General features: G+C 39.4%; 1 protein-coding gene across 14 annotated transcripts in view; it reads right to left on the bottom strand.

Annotated features, from left to right (window-relative positions):
* Positions 1–22,598, bottom strand: part of LOC140479798 (transcription factor 4-like) — a 607,832-nt gene that overhangs the window by 8,459 nt on the left and 576,775 nt on the right. For 13 of the 14 annotated variants that reach the window (XM_072574019.1, XM_072573999.1, XM_072574047.1 and 10 more), the window contains 4 exons: positions 9,205–9,340; positions 6,631–6,781; positions 5,510–5,742; positions 2,364–2,506 (listed from right to left, as the gene is read on the bottom strand). In XM_072574019.1, coding sequence (XP_072430120.1) covers positions 2,370–2,506; positions 5,510–5,742; positions 6,631–6,781; positions 9,205–9,340 — 657 coding nt within the window. In that variant the 3' untranslated portion in view covers positions 2,364–2,369. The remainder of the gene's footprint in view (positions 1–2,363; positions 2,507–5,509; positions 5,743–6,630; positions 6,782–9,204; positions 9,341–22,598) is intronic. The other variant, XM_072574010.1, reaches the window with a different exon arrangement.

The raw sequence follows: 22,598 nt of genomic DNA, 5'->3' as shown, positions 1-22,598 counted from the left end.
GCTGACTTCAGAGACTTTTAAAAATGGTTGGTGGGACAAGAAGTGGACATCCTGCTTCGATTCTTGTCGGATTTCACTTTTGCTGGCCGGGGTGGTGGAACTCGATGAAGTCAACACAGGGACTAAGGACCCTAAACTCAGCAAGGCTATTTGAAATTAATGTTAAGATTAAACAAGCCTCACTTTTCCATTTTCAATTACCTTAACCCATGGTGGCTGGAGTCATGGATTAGTGTAGATATAAATACCCTTGAAGGTCACATTAGGTCTGCTTGGTGATATGAATTAAAAATTTTGAAATATCCAACCCTTTAAAGTGAAAAGAAACTAGCTGAAGCTGTCACTTATTGCAAAATAAACACCCTCTCCTAGACTGCATTAATTGACAGGCGCTCTGGCATACCATCTGTACTTGCAGTTTTAGAAGCATTCATTGTTAATATTTCTCAAGGGTTGTTATTACAGCTCAGCTCACACACTATGGCTGCTTGGCTGACTTTCAACATCTGAAAAGCACTTATCTACAATCTCCCGGGTTTGGGGTAGAGAGATGAGTTCCCACTTTGATTGACAGTTCAAAGAGGCTATTATAGGTTTAGCTGTTTTTTATGTGCTTACTGCATAGAAGTTTTTGGTTTTATAGCCAGTTGAAAACTTGAAGGGATTTAAAATCTTTGAATGGGTTTCACAGACGGGAGGTTTTACTCAGTATCAAGTCTGCATGAATGAGAAGATTATTAGATTGTTAACGTTTAACTAGTTTTCATCTCTGCTGAGAAACGTCCACAGTGGATACTGGGTGAGTGGTTATGGAGATGACACAGGAAATATAAGTTGGTTTGGAGAGAAAATAGGGATCAAGTGAGAGGCTGAGTGTGTCTGGGTGGTGAGGACCAGAGACCCTGATAGCTTTGAAAATCATTGGGACAATATCATGGATAAATGATGCAGGCCTTCTAACTAGCCTACCCATGGATGTCTACAACCCGTTTCTGGGGAGGGTGGGTGCACTCTAACCTGCCACCATGCCCCTGGAGCAAAAGTTCAGTGTAATGGGGCCCTTTAAGCAGAGATGGATCTCCCTCATCAAGAAATTTCTTGACTCAAACCACTTGCCTTGAAAGCAAAAATCTTGCCCTACGAATTGAACCTTGAATTGGGACAGGTTTCGTGCTTCCACCACTAGCCACATGTCACTGTGACACTATTCTCTGAAACTATCTTTGGGAATTAAGCAAGATTGCAATACTTTATTAGAAAGCTGACCTGCTTTGTACTATATTTCATCACTGTTCCATCACACCTATACTTTGTATTCCACTCAAGTGATCAATATGACCGTCCACAAAATGAAACAGATCTGACTCCACTGCTGTATTTGGTTATAAAAATAGCGCAATGTTAAAGGATCCAATTGTAATTTTGGGGAATTCTGATCTTCCAGATATTGATGAGGGTAATAGGATCTATTTGTCCATATTGTACTAGAGATGTACAGCATGGAAACAGACCCTTCAGTCCAACTTGTCCAGGTCGACCAGATATCCTCAACTAATCTAGTTCCCATGTGTCAGAACAAGTCTATATCCCTCTAAACCTTTCCTAGTCATATATCCATCCAGATGCCTTTTAAATGTTGTAACTGTTTCAGCCTCCACCACTTCCTCAGGCAGCTCATTCCATACACACACCTCCCTCATGTTGGAAAAAAAATTGCCCCTTAGGCCTCTTTTAAATCTTTCCACTCTCACCTTAAACCTATGCTCTCTAATTCATTATGGTCACCCCTCAGCCTCTGATGCTGCAGGGATAATAGAACATTTGGAAAAAAAACATAAACAACAGATGAGGAAACCCGCAAAGGAGAAGGTCCTGGCTATGGAGGATGAAGGAAACAAGTAACGTGAGATGTGAGAAAATGCTTGCATTTCAGTAATCATAGAGCTGCTAATTTTGAGATTGAAATGAAAAACTGATCAACATTAAACAGATTCCAAGAGAGGATTTTGAGGTGACATGAATGTAATGAAATGGGAGAAACGACTTCTAGGGAGGGTTTTGGAGGTGAACACTGTGTTTTATCTCCATATTTTACAACATCAAAAAGGGTAATTTGAATCAGCATGAATGCAAAGGAGTCTTGGAAAACACTCACGAGATTGAGTGGTTGTGTAAAAGTTTCAAGTGTGTAGGGATGCAGCAGAAAACAGGGTCAGACAGTGTTCCCTCATATTTACTGACAGAACTAAAAATTGACATTATACAAAGTGGGATGTCTATGCTGTGTGATGTTATTTGAGATAATTTTTAATATGACTATCATCGTTTCACAAAGCAGCTGAAGTTAGCATGATTTCAATTACCTCTTTTCACATTGGGCCCATTTGGTTGGATGTGTCTCCCATATTCGGGTGGACTCCTGCAAGGGAGAGTGGCGGTGGATCTGTTGACACTTTTTCCTCCTCTCTTCTTTTCAGACAAGCTGCTTTAGGATTCAGGTTCCTCTCTTCATGAGAAAGAAAATGTTCAATGTGACTATAATGTATTTAAAATGGATAGATTTGCAGGGGTATGGGGAAAAGGCAGGGCAGGATAACTGACTGAATAGTTTGTTCAAAGAGCCAGCATAGAAATGAAGGCTGAATGGCCTTCTTCTGTGCTCAATGATTTATGATCTACTCTGCTTTAAATAAATGGAGATAGAATTATGATACAGAATTTCTCCAAGAATCTTGCGAAAGATATAGAGGGAGATCAGGGAAGCTCCTGCAAGAGCTCCATCCATAACTACAAAGGTTAACTCTAAAATTCAGCAAAGATGTCAAGCCTGGCTCAATTTACAGGGTTTAAACCTGAGTTGAGGAACCTAAAAGACATTAGCCAGGCCGCTGATTTACTGTTGATAAATAAGTCAACTTTGTTTTCATTAAATGTTATTTTTTAAACAATGTTTTGGAAACTGTGGCATGATTCTAAACAATTTCAGCAATGGCACAGTTGGGCACAACCCTGCTTTTGAATCAGAAGGTTGACAATCAAGATTCACTCTAGCAACTTGAACAGAAAAATCAAGGCCAACATTCAAATACGTTGCTGAGGAAGGAGCACTACACTGTCAGATACCATCTTTTGGATGAGACATAAAACCAACGTACTATTGCATCTTGCAAGAGTAAATAAAAGATTCCGTGGATTTATTTTAAGTGGAAATATGCCAATAATTGTTGGTGTCTTAGCCAATTTTTAACTCTCAATCAATATCACAAAACAAATTATCTAGTCATTATCATACTGCTGTATGTGGAACTTTGCTGTATACAAATTAGTTACCACATTTCTTGAATCATTAACTTCAAAAGTACATTGTTGTACGTAAGGCACACTGGGATGTCCCAAGATTGTGATAGTGCCATATAAATGCAAGTCTTCCTTTTCCTGTCTTTCCTTTACAATTTGATCCATCAGTTTATACTGACAGAATGAATTAAACTCCATGCAAATTTAGGGAGCTTTTAATGTCTTCATTGGTGGTTTGGACGGATTTCTGTGAAATATGCAAAAAAAAGGAGCCTTCCCCTTCAGGCATATAGAGCCACTAGAGGGAGTACCAACTGTATAGGATTTAGCTTTCTAAACGTAAAGCAGATTAAAAAGTATGGTGTTTGTGGGAAACATATCGAATCCTTATCAGAACATCTGACCAAATAAAGCCAAATGAAGAACAAAAGTAATTCACATGATAACTTTAAACACACTATTCAGGACTGCAATTGTAAAAGCGATGGGAACTTGTTATTACTGATTTATTTTATTCCTGTATCCTAAAATACAGTAAAATTATTAACCAGCTCTAAAGGAAATCATATTCGCTTGATGCATATTTTTCTTATTTAAATATGTTTCCTTTTAAAATGGAAAATCCATGTTGTCTCCCAATATGTGGGCTTGTATGCTTTTCTGTCCTCGTGGGATAATTAGAAAATGATGCGAGTCTTCATGAAAGAACGACCATTCTTTAAAGGGTATGAAATCATGGGAAACCTAACAAAATTAGTTTCAATGAAATTGTCAAAACTTTGGTAAATGTATGTTCAGAGATTGAATGTGAAATAAGAGCATGCCATTTGATCCATTCTATTTTTTTCTAACAGCTCATGTACAATCAATCATTTGTGGATATTTCATCAATTTAATCTCTAGATACAAAGCTCCCACTACAAAAAATGTTATTTATTCTGCTGTCTACAAAATTCAGGACATTTCCAAGTGAATGATAAATTATTTCAAAATAACTGGAGGAACATCAATAAATCAAGTCTGAGCTAGGTGTTTCATGCGATGGAAATCTTAAGTTATCTAATAGGTCTAGTTAATGCAAACATTCACACCCCATGATTTAACTCCCATTATGTTGGCTGCTATTAGGTTAACAGCCTGCCTCTATGTTAAAAGGATACGGCTTCAATCTTTATTCCAAGATTTGAGCAAGTAATTGAAGCTGGTATTTCAGCACAGTGCTTAGGAAGTGCTATACTCTCAGAAGAGCAGTCTTTTGGAATAAATGTTGAGTAATCTGGCCTCCAAAGTGGATATAAAATAATTCCACGACGTTTATACAAATGAACAGAGAATTGATTCTCACCATCGTCCCAGAGGACCATAGAGAGAGATGACTGGTGGTGAATTTAACCCAAGGAGGCCTATGACCCAGGTGAGGGGCTAGGTTGACAAGGCAGGAATTCATGGTAACCTCAGCCAGTGTGGGAATTAAACCCGTGCTGTGAGCATCAATCTACATTGCAAACCTGCCAGCCAGCCAACTGAACTAACCGAACCCCAGTACAATAATTAGCCTTCAAATCACAACATTAAAATAGCTCAGGTCAAGGCCATACCTTGTGCAAGCTGACTGTCATATTTAAGTGCATTACAACAATACTTGGCTGTGAAGTATTTTGGGACATCTTGAGGTTGTGAATGGCACTACATGATATGAGTTTATTATAAACATTTCTGTCTAGTCACAACAGCAGATGACTGTCATCAAAATTAGAGTGGTGCTGGAAAAGCACAGCAGGTCAGGCAGCATCTGAGGAGCAGGAAAAATCGACATTTCGGGCAGGAGCCCTTCATCAGGAATGATGAAGGGCTCCTGCCCAAAACGTTGATTTTCCTGCTCCTCGGATGCTACCTGACCTGCTGTGCTTTCCCAGCACCACTCTAATTTTGACTCTGACCTTCAGTATCTGCAGTCCTCACTTTTGCCTAGCAGCTGATTGTGCAATAGTGAAGTGTACCATCATTTCAGTTTAGACACATTATTATTACCTTTGCTGCCACCATTCCTGATCAAAGATAGATCAATTTTTTTTAAGTAACTTGACTGTAACTGCTTGTGATGAGAAATCTAGTTTGGATTTCAAACGTGTTGGAAAGAAAATTGAGTGGTGGGTTAAAGAGGGTAACTGGTCAACAAAATTTGGCTGAAGAGTTTTGTGTTTTTACTGACCTCGGACTTGCTGTTCCAGGCTCAAAATCACAGCAACTGCCTGGTGAAGAATCAAAAGCTTTGTCTGTGGCTTGTCACTCTTCAGGTGGAGCTGCACCATACGGCCGAGTTCCTTAAATGCTTCATTAATGTCACGCACACGCAGACGTTCACGCGCATTGTTGGCCATTCTTCTTTCTCGCTCACGTTCAGCCTTCTGTTCAGGAGAAAGATCTTCATCATCGTTATTATTGCTGAGGAAGGAAACAAAGAACATTTTGTATAAACACTTAGAAAATTAACTAAAAATAAACACAGGTACTTGCAACATATACTCTAGCAGCACAACACCTAACATCTTCCACATTTCACATATTTGGAAGAATATCTATATTGTCAGATTGGCCCAGATTTAAATTCTTGTTCATTGGATGTAAATTAATCAAAGAGAAATGATGCTTACAAAATTCAGCATATTTTCAACTTGAATGATAAATTATTCTGAAATAATTGAAAGAATATAAATAAAACTGAAGTTGGAGTTTTATGTTTTTAATTCTAGAAGTCTCAAGTTATCTAATAGGACTAGTTAGCTCAAATAATTAAGCTCGCTGTATTGATTATTTCAAAAATTATTTTATTTAATTTGTTGATGAGATGGGAGCTTCATTGGCAAGGCAGGCACCATTCTGAAATGCCCTCAACGTGCATAGGCAAGAATAAAGGGCAGCTAAGTGTCAACCTTACTGTGGATCTGTTGTCACATGTAAGCCAGAGTGGGCAAGGATGATGGACATTAATGAACCAGAAGAGCTTTTACAGCAATTGATGACAGTTTCCAACAAAAGCTAACGTTTCACCCAAAACTAAGTTTACATTCCAGGCTTATTGATTGATTTTAAATTCTACCATGATGGGACTTGAACCCATGACCCTAGAGTGTTAGCCTGAACTTCTGGTTTACTAGTTCAGAGATATTACCAGTAGATCACCTCTCCTCAAATTTGTGGGAAAGGAGAAACCCTTTAAAATTGTGGTGAAGTCCAATCAAATAGTGGAAGGTGAGGACAACTAAGCCGAACCACAGAACGCTATAATACAAACCCTATGCTCAACCCATTCATTGTTATCTAGATCTAGACCTATTTAATGTCTTGATATCCTTCTTGTCCTCATCCCCCTTCTTGTCATCTGTAGATTTTGAATCCTGTAGATTCTCATCTGGTTCCTCTTCTGATTTTATCTCTGAGCTGACTGATGACACGCTTTGTCCTTGGAGACCACTGGAAAGAGCTGGAAGGTGAACATAAAATGTGATCAGCATTAATTATGGGAAATATTACTTTTAGTACCATCATTGTCACACTTTTAAAATAGAAATCACAGTTTAAAATATATCATACTAACAAAAAACTTAATTGATTTGAAGTCGCAATACTCTAGAAATTTATGAACTTACAATATAGGCAAATTAAAGTTTGCAATTATAAAGTTCCATAGAGATAAATATATTTACAGTAAATCGGATATGCAGGAAACGTTTATCCTTAAGAAAGATACATTAACATTCGCCTGTACCTGTGTTTTTGTTTTTGCCGCTATTTACTTATTATTTACTACCTAAGCTACTCAACTCTGTCATCTGCTTGTATTGCTCGCAAGATAAAGCTTTTCACTGTGCCACGGTACACGTGACAAGAAATTCAATTCAATTCTCAACATTGTCCTCAGAGGGAATGCCATAGAGTTTTCCCAAAGTGGATCAGAAAGTCAAATTATGAGGACACAGTTGATAAATTGGGCTTGCTTTCTCAGGAGAGGTAAACTGATTGAGATATTCAAATTGTTAAAAAGAGTTGATTATGTAGATACAGAGAAATAATTTTCTATGATTCTTTATAATTAAAGCTAGGTCTTTCAGGAATTAAACCAGGAAGAATTTTCTTACACAAAGCATAATCGAAGTCTAATCTCTCCTCAAAAAACTGTCGATGACTATTTTGTTGCAGCTTTCACACCTGAGATAGAGATTCTTACTAGACAAGGATGTTGAAGAATATGGAACAACGGTGAGTAAATGGTGTTGAGGTGCAGATCAACCACAGTCACTGAATGGCAGAAAAGACCTGATGGATCAAAACTGTTTGTAACATGGCGAATATGTGATTGAGGATGTTCTTGGGAGTGCTCACACTGCTCAAGTTTGCAAATTGAAGTGAAATCAGCTCTAAAACAGTTGCAGTCTTTTTATGGAAGAAGACTTGCAAATGAGTGATTTGGAATAATGTATTTAGAGATAGGCGGCAGGAAGAACAAGAACTAAAAGCCCTTTGTCGCTTCTGATGAAGGGCTTTTGCCTGAAATGTTAACTCTCCTGCTCCTTGGATTCTGCCGGACCTGCTGTGTTTTTCCAGCACCACACTCTTGACTCTAATCTCCAGCATATGCCATCCTCACTTTCACCAAGAACCTGAAGAATGGCTGGTTGGCTGAAGGACCTTTTTGTCAGCAATACCAGGAAATGTCACTGGAAGTCATCTCAGGTTTTGCTGAAAAAGTCATTTGTAATAAATGGGAACAGCCTAATTCTGAAACAAGCTCCAGAAAATATATCATTAACAAGCGCACAACTGAGTATCAATAAAATATAGCAAATAAGAGTGAAAATGAGTTACACTACTTTATCTTTTAAAAAAACAAAATCCTCCCATGGACCTCTTAATTACAGTTTCAAACTGTGTTCAATGATAAGCTATAAGGAAACAGTAACTTTGTACCATGATGGCGAGAGAGTAGCAGCACAGTGTGGAGGCTTCTGCTCAGGCCTTGTTTACTTTTTTTTCCACTCTACCTGGTGTGAAGTGCAAGTTGTGTAGCGCAGGGAAGGCGAGTCCAAAGAGAGAGGTCCCCAGCACTGATGACACTCATCCCAGGAGATGGTAAGACCAGGAAATTTCAGCCTGAGGCAGCTAGCAGGGACAGTGAGCACAGGCAGCCTGGGCTGGTAGCAGGAGCAAGAACAAGATCCCAGTGGCTGGGGGAGCAGGAGCAAGAACAGGGTCTCGGTGGTGATGGAAGCAGGAGCGGGGTTACCCGTAGGGAGGGGAGCAGGAACAGGGTTCTCCTGGCGATGGCAGGAGCAGGAATGGAGTTCCTGTGGCAGAGGGAGCAGGAACAGGCATCCTGTGATGGGGGTGGGGAGCACGAATAGGGTTCCTATAGTGGGGGGAGCAGGAACAGGGTTCCCATGGCGAAGGAAGCAGGATAAGGTTTCCCGTAGTGGAGAGCAAGAACAGAGTTCCTGTGGTGGGGGGAGGAACAGGGTTCCCAGGTTGGTGGGGGGGTGGGGAGAAAGAGGGGGGTAAGAGAGCAGGAACAGGGTTCCCGTGGCAGCGTGAGCAGCTATAACATCCCACCTGCAGCTATCTTATGCATTTGGGTTGTCTGGAAAACTATAACATCAGTTATGGAAATCATAACGGTTGACAAGTGATGGCCCCAAGCAATGTAAAAAAATAACCTCACTATTATTTAGTCATCAGCCATAATGTAACATTTAGTAGCATTTTTAGCACCTTACAAACAAAGGCCTATTGATGCTGGCCTAATACTTTAACTCTGAGCAATTATTTTCAACAAGCTTTGATTTGTGGACTGGTAAAGGTTGCCTACATTTAAACTGCACTTAGGTAATGTTGGAATCTGCCAACATTTACCTCTGTATGGGTCCTGGGACTGGTTTATATCAGGAGATGTAGCTGACTGCACTGGAAGCTGTGGAACTGGCACTTGGTTTGACACAATTGGATGGCTGCCTCGGAGGCCAACACCTTCTTCACGATGGGCTCCCACCTAGAATTTGAAACACACGAAAAGAAAACACATCATTCTGCAGCTGTTGCCAACAAAAATCGAGTTACTGAGCGACATTTCTCTTCAATAACTTAATGAGAAGTACAAGCTTCCATACAAACAGAGGAAGATGCCAAAACCTGGCTTGTGTCAAGGGCCAGATTTCTTCAGATGGCTTGCGAATAAAATAATGAAAAGTTTAAAATCTGTTTTATTCCTAACTTACTTTCCTTCTGTGCTGAAGACATTGGGTAACAGTTGTGTAGACACTTGACCTCCTACAAAATGACCATCCCTAAAAATGAGCAAGTTCATTTAACTCATAACAGCTGGGCGCAATAATGCTTTCATTTGAGGGTCATGAACTTTCCACTAAAGTGGTGATTGAGAAAGGAAGTGGTAGCAAGTTAGTTTGATTCACTTTCCAACTTGAAGATATCCTTACGAACAGATAAATTAAGAGCAGGAATAGGCAACGAGTTGTTGCTCATTCATTTAATATGATTATAGTCTTCCTGGTGACTGCAAATTTTAGCTATCCCATTAACCTTTCGCTCCCTTGCTCATCCAGGATCTGTCTCTGCATTAAAAATGTTCGAAGATTCTGCTCCCACTGTCTTTTGAGGAATTCAAAAGGGTAATTACACTGAGAGAAAAAAATCTTAGTTCACTCTAAAATGGGAAGGCTATTTGTTTTGAAACAGTGACCCCTAGTGCTAGATTCTCCCAAAAGTAGAAGCAACCTTTCTATATGCAACCCATCAGGAGCCTTTAGGAATTTATATTTCAATCATGATTCTTCTTCTTCTAAACTGCACTGAATAGAAGCCTACTCTACCTAACTAGCCATAATAAAAAAATCCATTGGCTCCAGATATTAGTGAAATAAATTTCTATAAATTGCTTCCAACGTATTTACAACCTTCCTTAAATACGACGACCAACACTATACACAGTACTCCAGATGTGGTCCTGTCAAGGCCATTTGTAATTAAAGCAAAACATCCTTAAGGCACGGTGGCTCACAGCACCAGGTACCTGGGCCCAATTCTTGGGCGACTGCGTGGAGTTTACACATTCTCCTCATGTCTGTGTGGGTTTACTCTGGGTGCTCGAGGTTCCTCCCACAGTCCAAAGATGTGCAAGTTAGGTGAACTGGCCTTGCTAAATTGCCCATAGTGTTCAGAGATGTGCAGATTAGGTGGCCATAGGAAATGCAGGGTTGTGGGGATGGGGTGGGATGCTGTTTCAAGGATCAGTGTAGACTCGATGGATTGAATGGCCTGCTTCCACATTGTAGGGATTCTACAAGGATTCTACTTTTATATGCAAATCCCCCCCAAATTAAATAATAACATTCTATTAGTATTCCTTAATGTTTCATAGAAGATCAAGAGTAAGGGTGGAAGGATGCTTTTTGAAACGGAGATCAGTAAGTGGCAGAGTTCCACAGGGATCAGTGCTGGGTTCCTTGCGGTTTGTAATATATATATGTAAATGATCTGGAGGAAAATGTAGTTGGTCTGATTAGTAACTTTGCAGATGACACCAAAATTGGTGGAGTTGCAGATAGTGAGGAGGATTGTCAAAGGATAAAGTGGGAATACACATTGATTGCAGATGCGGGCAAAAAATGGCAGATGGAGTTTAATCTGGACAAATGCGAAGTGATGCATTTTGGAAGATCAATTCCGGTGTGAACCATACAATATATGGCAGAACCCTTAGGAGCACTGACATACAGAGGGATCTGGACGTACAGGTCCACAGAGGCCTGAGAGTGGCAACATAAATGAACAAGGTGGTCAAGATGGCATGCAGCATGCTTGTCTTCATTGGCGGGGGCATCACATGTATAAGTTGGCAAGTTATGCCACAGCTGTACAAAACATTAGTGAGGCCATATCTGGAATATTGCGTGCAGTTCTGGTCGCCACACTATAGGACATAGATGCTTTGGAGAAGGTGCAGAGAAAGTTTACCAAGATGTTGCCTGATCTGGAGCCTTTTAGGTAAAGGTATGAGGAGAAGTTGGATAAACTCAGATTGTTTTTGATGGAAAGGTGATGTCCGAAACATGGCCTCTTAGACGTCTACAAAATTACGAGAGGCAGAGATAGTCAGAGGCTTTTTCCCAGGGTGGAAAAGTCAACGACAAGACTGCACAGGCTCAAAATGAGATGGGGAAGTTGAGGGGATAAGTGGAAGGAAACTTTTTCTCATGGAGGCTGCTGGGTGCCTGGAATGTACTGCCAGTAGAGGTGATGGGAGCATGCAGTTTAGCAACATTTAAGGCATATCTTGATAGACACATGAACGGGAGGCACACAGAGAGCCAGGCACCACATATGGGTAAATAAGTAGCAAGTCTAAATTAAGATTAAAAATTGGCGCAAGCTTGGTGGGCTGAATGGTCCTGTTCCTGTGCTGTTGGTCCTTTGTTATACTACATACTAACATTTCAGTTCATGTAATCAGATACTCAGATCCCTCTGCGTCTCAGCTCTGTAATCATTTAGCATTTAAAACTCTTTCTACTTCCCTGCAATTTGCTCGACACCACACTGCTAGACACCAGCCCTGGATGGTTTAAAGATAATTAAATGTGAAATTAAAACAAAATTAGAATTTTAGAAAGCAATTAAAAACTCTTGCTCACCTAACTCTCAGTTCAAAGTCACACCGAGTGGGACCCAAGGTCCAATATTGCAAAGTATGCATAATGAACATGTCAAAAATACACTACAGAGAAAGTTTCTACTAAAATGTCAATTATTATTCAAAATAACAGGTTTAACCAATTTAGTGGCCTTCACTACTAGGAAGTATGACATTGTGTTAAATTACAATAGAGATAAGCCTTTGCAATGTGTACAGTACAACTGATTACTGATCAAGGTACATGTGAAATTGATACAGCATTTATACCGGTTTTCTCTTGTAATTCTTTTAAGATGACCTTTCTTGAAATAGCTGCACTTTAACCAAGTATATCCTTTTACTTTGATGTCACATCAATTCAGTAATTCTATACCGACATAGGCTAAATAAATAAAAAACTTCCCATATTGCTAACCACACAGGTGAACACCACATCAACAATGTGTTTTAAAGGATTTCAAAAGTGATCTGATCTTTCAACCTATTGAAGATCAAAGACAAAGTGCAGGAAATCTTCAGCAAATCACGAAACATGTCTGGAGAAAGAAACAAAAATTAATATTTCAGACCTATGGCCTTTCACTAAAAGTTGTTTCTCCCTCTTCTGATAGTTGTGTATTTCCAGCATTCTTTTCTTTCATTTCCACAAATTTCAAACTTCTACAATTTATTTTTATTAAGATCAGACCAGGCAAGACTTTTGGGTAAATACTAGGCAAATCAATGATCACTGTGATTGTACATCCTCAGATTTACACCAGATTTCATGGTTCATGCCATCTACCAGTTTACTGGTAACTGCTATGCTCCATATTGATAAATTACTGCAGATGTCATTGCTGACATGTTAGAATACTCAGCTTTGGTCCTCTAGCTTAAATAACTTGCTTAAACCAGTTCATGTTTTTTATCCTTATTTTGTAAGATGATTTTATAAGTCCTGTAACTACAGTGATGTATTCAAGAAAAGTGAGTGTTGTTATAAAGTCTATGTCAGCCTGGTATTAAAATATACTTTATTTAAAATGTTATAATGAAATATCCAACTGAGCTGAGCCATGATACTAATCATTGTGACTGTCATGGTAATACCATTTATCTGAATAACCTTAGCTCAGCTAATAATTATGTCACTCTTCGATTAATTCTGCTTCAATTGCCACAACAGCCATACTTTCATCTAAACTGGGTGGAAATCTTGAGTGCTCAACCCACAGATATTTGCTTCTGCCTTCACTTTCTATATAATGAGTCACATATCACCTTTTCTTTAAAATATCCCTTCAAAGAACACTTTCATTTTGAACTTGCTTACACGTCCCTTAATAAGGCTGGTGTAGTCCAATATTATCTTTTAAAAATTCATTGTCCTTCCCTAGTGGTTTGGTTAGGCAACTGTTTTACACTGTATGGTATCAAGAAGTGACGAGCAGGAGGGTCACTGTTTCAGTGCTCATTCTGTTCTGTTTGTTGCTCATAGTAAATAATGGTAGAAGCATTACTGGTGCCTTCAATATCCTTGGACTAGAGAAGAAAGGATTTATAGAGGTGAGTTCTTATTTTTGATTATAATTCTAGATCTTGTCAGAAAATGTATATCTGCAGGAGTCAATAAAAAAAAACAAGTGGCATCTAATTCACATCCTTACCATAATAAACTGACCGAAGGCACTTCACACAAATTTATTAAAATAAAATTTGACACCAAGACACATAAGGTGATAATATGGGAGATGACCAAAGGCTTGATCAAAGAGGTGAGTTTCAAGAAGGAATGAGTCGGACGAAGGTACTAAGATTTAGGGATGGAATTCCAGCACTTTGGACATTTGCAGCTGAAATCAAGGATGTTTGAGGCCAGAATTAGTAGGATGCAGTTAATCAAAGGGTGCAGGATATATCACAACTGATCTCCAATGTAGTAGTTACATATGTACTCCTTGAGTACATATACAGAATAGTCACTGAAGCAGGATATTAGAGGATACTAAGCACACAATGGATTGTGTAAAAACGGTGGAGTGGGGTAAGGAAATGGGAAAATGTAAAAAATGCTTACAAAAGCACAAAATATCAAATGCCAATTAATATATTTTTAAATCATATCTTGAAAAAAACTATGATCATTATGAAAAATTCCTTCACTGTTCTGCAGTTTTCTTATAGTAAATTTTAAAATAAAGCTTGAATTAATGTAACAAATAATTAAACAATTAGATTGTGTAGGACATTGCAGGTTAAACATCACTTGCAGTATGGTAATGACATTAACAGGCCCTGATATGTTGGTGACTGATGGAGATCTGAAGGAGCAAGTGATGAGCTTGTCTCACTGGGTTACCATCCTGACATTCATGTCAGGAATTATCACCATTTACTTTCTATCTGCTGGGTGGAAGACTGGAAAACTGCATATGACTGAGCTTAAATGACATATTAATGAGGCTGATAATGCATAGTAAAAGGTAAAAACAATGACTGCAGATGCTGGAAACCAGATTCTGGATTAGTGATGCTGGAAGAGCAAAGCGGTTCAGGCAGCATCCAAGGAGCAGTAAAATCGACGTTTCGGGCAAAAGCCCTTCATCAGGAATAAAGGCAGAGAGCCTGAAGGGTGGAGAGATAAGTGAGAAGAGGTTGGGGGTGGGGAGAGAGTAGCAGAGTACAATGGGTGAGTTGGGGAGGGGACGAAGGTGATAAGTCGGCGGGGGGGGGAAATGGGTGGGGTGGATAGATGGAAAAGAAGATAGGGAGGTAGGACAGGTCTTCAGGACAGTGCTGAGCTGGAAGTTTGGAACTGGGGTGAGGTGAGGGAAGGGGAAATGAGGAAACTGGTGAAGTCCACATTGATGTCCTGGGGTTGAAGTGTTTCGAGGCAGAAGATGAGGCGTTCTTCCTCCAGGCGTCGGGTGGTGAGGGTGCGGCGAAGGAGGCCCAGGACCTCCTTGTCCTCGGCAGAGTGGGAGGGGGAGTTGAAATGTTGGGCCACAGGGCGGTGTGGTTGATTGGTGCGGGTGTCCCGGAGATGTTCCCTAAAGTGCTGTCTATAGAGGAGACCGCATCAGGAGCAACGGATACAATAAATGATATTGGTGGATGTGCAGCTAAAACTTTGATGGATGTGGAAGGCTCCTCTGGGGCCTTGGATGGAGGTGAGGGAGGGGGTGTGGGCGCAGGTTTTGCAATTCCTGCGGTGGCAGGGGAAGGTGCCAGGATGGGAGGGTGGGTTGTAGGGGGGCGTGGACCTGACCAGGTAGTTCCGTGACTACCTCATTCCCAATCTCATGTAATGCTCTCATTTCTAGTCAATGTCTTTCATGGGTTTGGAAAATTCCATTCCAAGTATTTAATTGGCCCCCATTCACTTTCTTACTCTGCAAAGATTTTCATCACACATTCATCTCTGCGGTGAGTAGCCTTTTAGGTGAGTAACATGACAACTGATCAAGAACATGTCACAGGCACTGGTCATCCTGATACCATTTTCACATTTATAAGTGTTAATTTTGCACTTATCAATGAAAAGTGAAAGACCGAATGTTAACAGAGAACCTCAAGTTAAAAGCACCAAGACAAGAAACATTTCACTCACTGATTAAACAATGCTTCAAGTAAAATTTGGACGTTCAAAACGTTTCTTCACTCAATGGGTTTTGAATCTTCTCCAAGAATATTCTTAAGAACATTCAATACAATAGGAAATTCTGGCTTTTATTCCCAAATTTGAATTTAGACAAGTTACGGTCAACCAGTTTACGAAGTTCTCAAAGTAACAAGTACACATGCATCCAACCTATTGTCAGCTTTACGCCGAATGGTTGGTCCCAGCTCTCTAAGGTGTCTCTGTATAAAGATACTTATTATTTAGAACTTGACCTTGAAAACTGCTGAAATGTATGTTTAATATTATAGCTCCAGAGAACCTATTCCATCTGCTACCATTTTAAAACTGATTTATTTCTCAGTTGAGAATCAGTAAATTTTTAGAGCATGCTTTGCTTTGAAGTAAATTCCTAAAAGACAGACAGATTTGTGGGATCAAAAAGCATGGGCTCTAGCAAAATTGCTCCATTCTAAACTTTCTTATTCTCTCAGTAGCCTAATTTTTTTTCTCCAAAATACTTTTACAGATGGGCACATGTACAGATCATGATAAATATAGTGCAATAGGTCTGAAGAGCATAAAAGAATAACTTTATCAAGACACACAGTAATACATTCTAATCAAAATTCTCTCTTGCGAACAGATTCCACAATAAAGGAAACATTGTCAAAAATGACTCTACAGTTATCACATGTAATACTCATCTTTCTTCTCTAGAGGGTGCAGTTACACTTCCCATTTTCTCTGTCATACACACACATACACACACACACACAGAGCAGTATACAATGCTGCACACTCGGAACATCATTTAGTGACAAACAACATGGCAGAACAGTTCAGCCAGGTAAAACGTCAATTCATCTCCCAGGGTGCCTCTACGGAGGCTACTGATTCACTTCCATCTGTCTTCTATCATGTCCATGAACATAACTGACAATTACCTTAATGCCCATATGTTTAATTGTGGGCTTCACAATTCCCTTGCTACTTACCAACAATCCTGAAGGAATTCAAAACTGGCATCAGATTTTCATTTTAGGCAGAAAAAAAATCTTCGCCTGCCATTTTTTTTGTAATGCCAGCTAAGCTTTTGACAGCAGCAGCACCACGTGATCTGGGCCCCCTCTTGCAGCAAATATCACAAAATGTCGAACAGCTTTACTAAAGAGGCTACTTGGATTCTGGAAGCAATTTCGTTAGCTTTCCTTGAATCATTTGCTCCTCAGTTTAGAGTCAGTTATTGTTTGTCCAATGATATGGGGGCCGATTAATGTTAAACCCCACTGCAGACTTGCACTAACTAGCAGAGATGTATTTTGAAAAATCAAAACTCATGCAAGAAACAAATTATCTTGTTTACATCCGAGTCAATGTTTCTGAATTGTTCTGAATTGTCACAGGATCCAAAACATTAACTCTGCTTTCTCTCAGAGGCTGCCAGATCTGCTGAGCTTCTCTTGCAATTCCTACTTTTGTTTCTGATTTCTAGCATCCCTAGTTCTGTGGTTTCTTTGAAACTTATTTACATGCTTTACCTTTCTTATGGGATAGATCAAGAGTATTGCTCACGGATGAATGAATCAAAATAGAAATTTTACACTCTTTTAGTGTGAAACACTAACAAAGTAAAAAAAAATTCCACATGATTGAGCTGTCACTGGCTTGGCCAGCATTTATTGCCCAAGGGTACCCAAGAATCAACCACATTGCTGTGGGTCTGGAGTCGCATGCAGGCCAGACCAGGTAAGGGCACCTGATTTCCTTTCCTAAAGGGTATTATTGAAGCAGATGTTTTGTTTCAAAACCACAACTGACAGTGGTTACATGATCACCATTAGGCTAACTTTTAATTCCAGATTTTCTTAAATTCAAATCTCACTACCTGCCATGGCGGGATATCAACTCATGAAGGTCACCAGGGGTACTGGATTGCTAATTCAGTGACATGACCATTACACCACCACTTTCCCAGGTCAATTTTTACTGACTTTCTACAAAAGGAAAATTTAAATTTAATAAAGAAACTATTGCCTAAATACAGCATTAAGTTGTATTTCTTTTAGAGATAGCATGCAGCCCAAACAAATAAAAACTTTTTTTTTTACAGATTGTGTTTTTATTCATAGAATTGAAATAAGTTTCTCATAAGGTGGCTAAATGGAAGCATTTGAAGAAGGAAAAGGTGGCATTTTTATTGAGATCATCACAACCACCAGATTCTCCAAACTGCTTTACAGCCAATGATGCTCTCTAAGTTAGAAGTGTCCTTGTTCTAACTTAGGAAATATGGCAGCCAAATTGTGTGCAGAAAATTCCATAAAACAGCAATGTGATAATGGCCAGATAATCTGTTTTCTTTTAAAACAGTGTTGTTTGAGAGACAAATATTGACCACAATACTTGGATTTCTCACTTGCTTTTCAAAACTGAGCTACGGTGTCTTTTGTGTCCACCTGTTAGGGCTTTGGTTCAACTTTTCATCCAAAGATGGCACTGCCGACAGTACAGGACTCCATTAGCACTGCACTGGAAAATCAGCCTTGATGTGAGAGCTCCTGAACTTGGATTCGAATTTTATGACTTGTGGTGAGAGTGCTACCAATAAGTCATATACTCAACATTAGCATGTTCAACAAGAATTAACGTATGAAAGGTAAACTCACCATAGTCTTACCAGACCATAAAGCTACTCTACCATTAGAGGGAGAGAGAGAGAGATGACTGATGGTTGTTTAACCTGAGGGTCATGCCTCAGGTGAGGGAAGGTTGAGGGTAGTCCTTCATGGTAACCTCAGTCGGTGCAGGATTTAAACCCACACTTTGGGCATCACTCTGCATTATAAACTAGCTGTTCAGCAAACCGAGCTAATAAATTCCCTGCATGAATGCAGTGCCCTGGACACAAGAAAAAACACCCTAAAGCACTCTAAAATAATTCAAAGGGAAGAACAATGAGCCATGTACTGGGAAAGTTAGGAGAATTAGCTGAAAATATGGTCAGAGATGCATGTAAATAGCACATTTAATCTACTGAAATGTTCCAAGAGTTAACCTAGGCAACAATTTACAAGACGTCAAAAAATAAATGGAGACATAAGACAGATTAGGACAGCTTGATCAAAGAGACAAGTTTTAAGGAGTGCCTGAAAAGAAGAGGAAATTTGGAAAGGTGGAGAAGCTTAAGAAGTGAATCGAATATCTTAGTGTTTAGATGTCTGAAGTACAGCAGTGATGGCTGGAACGAAAGAAGTCAGGGCTGCTCATGAGGTCAGAATTGGAGGAATGAGGAACTCCAGATGGGGCTTAGGGCTGGAGAAGATTACAGCAATAAGGAAGGTTGAATTTTGGAGGAAACAAGCAACTTTCATTCAGGTAGCACTCGATAATGCATTAAAATGTTCCAATGTGATTTTAATCTAGCAACATTGAAGGAATACCAATTTATGTCCAAGTCAGGATAACTTGTGGCACAAGTTTGTTGCCCTTATCCTTTTGGAAAATAGAGTCCCAGAATTTTGGAAATGACCAATAAAACTTTGAGTAAACACAAAGTGCTGGAGAAACAGCACATCTGGCAGCAACTGTGATGCATGAATCAAGTTACTGTTACGAGTCTGTTGTGACTTCAGAAGAACCAATGCTCACACCCCATGATCATATCAACAAAAAAAAATGGAATAACTTTAACATAAAAAAACCAAAATAACTGCAGATGTTGGAAATCAGAAACAAAAAGAGAAATTACTGGAATAAACTGAATCTGAAATGTTACTTTTGTCTTCTCTCCACATATGCTGCCAGACCTGCTGAGTCTTTCTAGCAATTTGTTTCTGTTACAAAAGTAATTTCAACTGGGGTTTGGTGGAGATTAAGTTTATCCACTTAAGTGGTATTTCTATTGTATCTCTGCAGAAACTGTCCAAATGACAAAGGAGAAACACCAAGAAAATAACCAGTTCTTGGAAGTTTGTTACAATGGCTGGTTTAAAATACGAGGTTTGCCTAAACAGTAATATCATCAGCTATTTGACTTGACTACGGGATATTGAAGGAAGGCACTAGAAGCAGTCCAGCTTTGATTTTAAAATTTCAAAACTCTATTATTGTATGTATGGTTTTAAGCAAAAGGGATTCAGGGATACCTATAAATGTTAATTACCTTTAGTAACTTCTGTAATAAGGAGAAACTAAAATTAATCAAGCTTGAAGTTTGTTTTACCACACAAAATGGACCTGATTTAAAGCTTCCTTGTTGGTGCGTTTGAACACAGTGATGCATTATAAAATCGAGCAGGTAGTGATCCTGTTACCTATCTGGTCACCCAGACCAGTTTGAAAAATTAGCCTAGCTTGCCCGATCCCTTGGGTCCATTGAAACCTGTTGGTGGCCAATTAAAGGCCTGAACTCATCTCTGCCAGTCTTTTATCCACGGCTGGGGAGGCCCACACAATGCAAGGTGCCCGGTAGCCTTACGGACTTAGCCTGGTATTAGGCATGTAGCGGTGGTGGTGGAAGGAAAAGAGAGAGATCTCCTTTGAGAGCTATGTGACCTCCCTGGAAGCACACCCGATTGTGCTGCAAATGTCTAATGTGGCAGCATCCACCTGTGCAGGACAGTTGTAGGGATCGTGGTGGGTTCCCATTCAATTCTACAACAGTGGGCCATCTGCGCACCATGATGACTAAGTCACTTCAATAAGACCGAGCCACTTTAAGTCAGTTACTTTCTTAATTCCTGATTTTGGCTCCCCTCTGTTCATGCAATGTAGCTTGCTTCACAGTAGAGGATGGCTATTGGACCGCTGAAACTTAAAAATTCACAGTTCAGGAAGAGACAATTTGCTTTATTCTGTTTGCCAATCCTACTCTTCATTAGTAATAAACTTGTCCACTGACTTCTCCTACTTCCCTCTGGGAACTGCTCAATGATAGATGTGAAATCAAGTACCTAATAGTTACAGGAACACCAGCATGAATTGTAGCACAAAGTGTCTCTGGTAACCACTGAGTAGATTACCATAATAATGAAAATAAATTCTGAACTATTTTGCCAAGTTATTTACGCTACCTGTTTAGATCCTGGCATTATATGTAGATTCAACCAGTGGCTAGGGACTTGTTATAAGAGCTCAGTCAATGTAATTTGTGAACTAGTTAGTGTACAAGAGTAACACAAGTTGATTTGCCCTTTAAACTTTCTTTGTAACACCTGCGCCTTTGTTTAGTGCCTATCCTAGACCAGTCTCATTGGGACCAAGCCTCACCTTGTGGAAAATCTTTGAGGGAGGGGGAAGTGCAGAGACAAAGACTGCGAACCTCCACCCTTGTATGAAAGTACAGTTCAGCAACATCCTCAACTACCTATAGAATACATACACAAACAAAACACAATTATTCCAACGCACTGTGTAATAATTCCCTTAAGTAACAGCAAATTTAAAATAATAACCTGAAAATAATTAACGCCTTATTCCCAGTTCTGAGAGTCAAATGTTATTGTAGGTAAGCATATGTTTACGATGCACCTTTTGAAGTCTTGTCACATTGAGGAAAGTAAACGTGCTCCTAATAATACATATAACTTACCACTCTCAAATCCTTCATTCACTGTAACTCATATGCACCCAACAATGTTCTGGATATTTTGAATATATAATCATGATTTGCCAGTGTAAGGCAAAGACTAAATTCCACCATGCTTTACTGCACTCCGACAGTGCAATAAACTACAGGATGAAAAAATAGTGGCTTAATCTTTTGGCCCTGACAGAGGATTCTCCCTTCAACTGCAATTTTTTTTTAAAACTGGCAATCTGATCAAGCCAGTTATCTTTGTGAATAGCAGCAGGCTGGAATTTGAGGGGAAAGAGAATGGGACAGTAGAAGAAAAGGTTATCTAGGTACAACCCAGACCAGACTCCCACTTTGTAACAAACTGTGCATTCACAGTAACAACCTGTAAGAGAATGATGGAACAGTGCAGTACACTAAAGGAAACTATTGTCTGAAATAACTGTTAAGTTAATTTCATTTCCCGCTCTTTCACCCAGAATATTTTCTTTTCAAGAATATATCCATCTCTCTTTTGAAAAGTTAATTCTGAATTTCCTTCCACGACTCTCTCGGGCAGAGCTTCCAAATCAAACCATTGGATAAGAAGATTTCTCTTCAGCTTCCCTCTTGTACTTTTGCTCATTACCACTAATCAATGTCTTCTGGTTACCTATTCTTCCAGAGTGAAAAATAGTATCTTATTTATTCTAGCAAAACCTTTTGTAATTTTGAACTGCTCACCCCTCAACCTTTGCTCCAAGGGTAACAACCTAACATCTCTGGTCTCTCCAGTAACACTTTGCCTAGGTGCTTTCACAGAGCCAGTAACATAGACGTTTACAGCATAGGAAGAGACCCTTTGACCTATCGAATCTGGACCGGTCACAAAACAAGCATTTAATTATTCTAAGCCTACATTTCAGCACTTTACCCCACAAAAAAGTACAAAGTTCCAATTAGATTTGTGATCAAGATTCAGGTTAACTTAGCAACATCGTACATCTATTCAAAAAAACTAAGTATAAATATTCTCTAATGTGGAAATTAATCAATTTGGTAAATGACCCAAAGGTCAAGGTCTGCTTTTTAATTTAGCTAGTGAATCCAATTGACATGACCACAGCAACTTAATCTTGAGCGATATGACAGACTTCAAACACAGAAAGACAACTATTTAGAGCCCATACGAAGAGACAGTAAGAAGCTGTAGGCTTCTCACAGAAATAATTGCTAAGAACAGTGAGCTGAGCATGAATGCTTGATTTTATAATGGCAAGCTTAAGCTTAATCATTCAAACTTATGGAGTTTCCAAGCTTGGCTGTGTCATTATTGGAAGGTCAGGATAAAAGTCAGTTGTTCAAGCACATACAGGGGGATGTAAGAAGTACTTTGAGTTACTCTCTCACATCATTTTATTGCCAACTAGGACTGGCTT

Source organism: Chiloscyllium punctatum, chromosome 1, assembly GCF_047496795.1.
Source record: "Chiloscyllium punctatum isolate Juve2018m chromosome 1, sChiPun1.3, whole genome shotgun sequence".
In the NCBI taxonomy this organism is placed as follows: Eukaryota; Metazoa; Chordata; class Chondrichthyes; order Orectolobiformes; family Hemiscylliidae; genus Chiloscyllium; species Chiloscyllium punctatum.
This window is presented reverse-complemented; position numbering and strand designations above follow the sequence as displayed.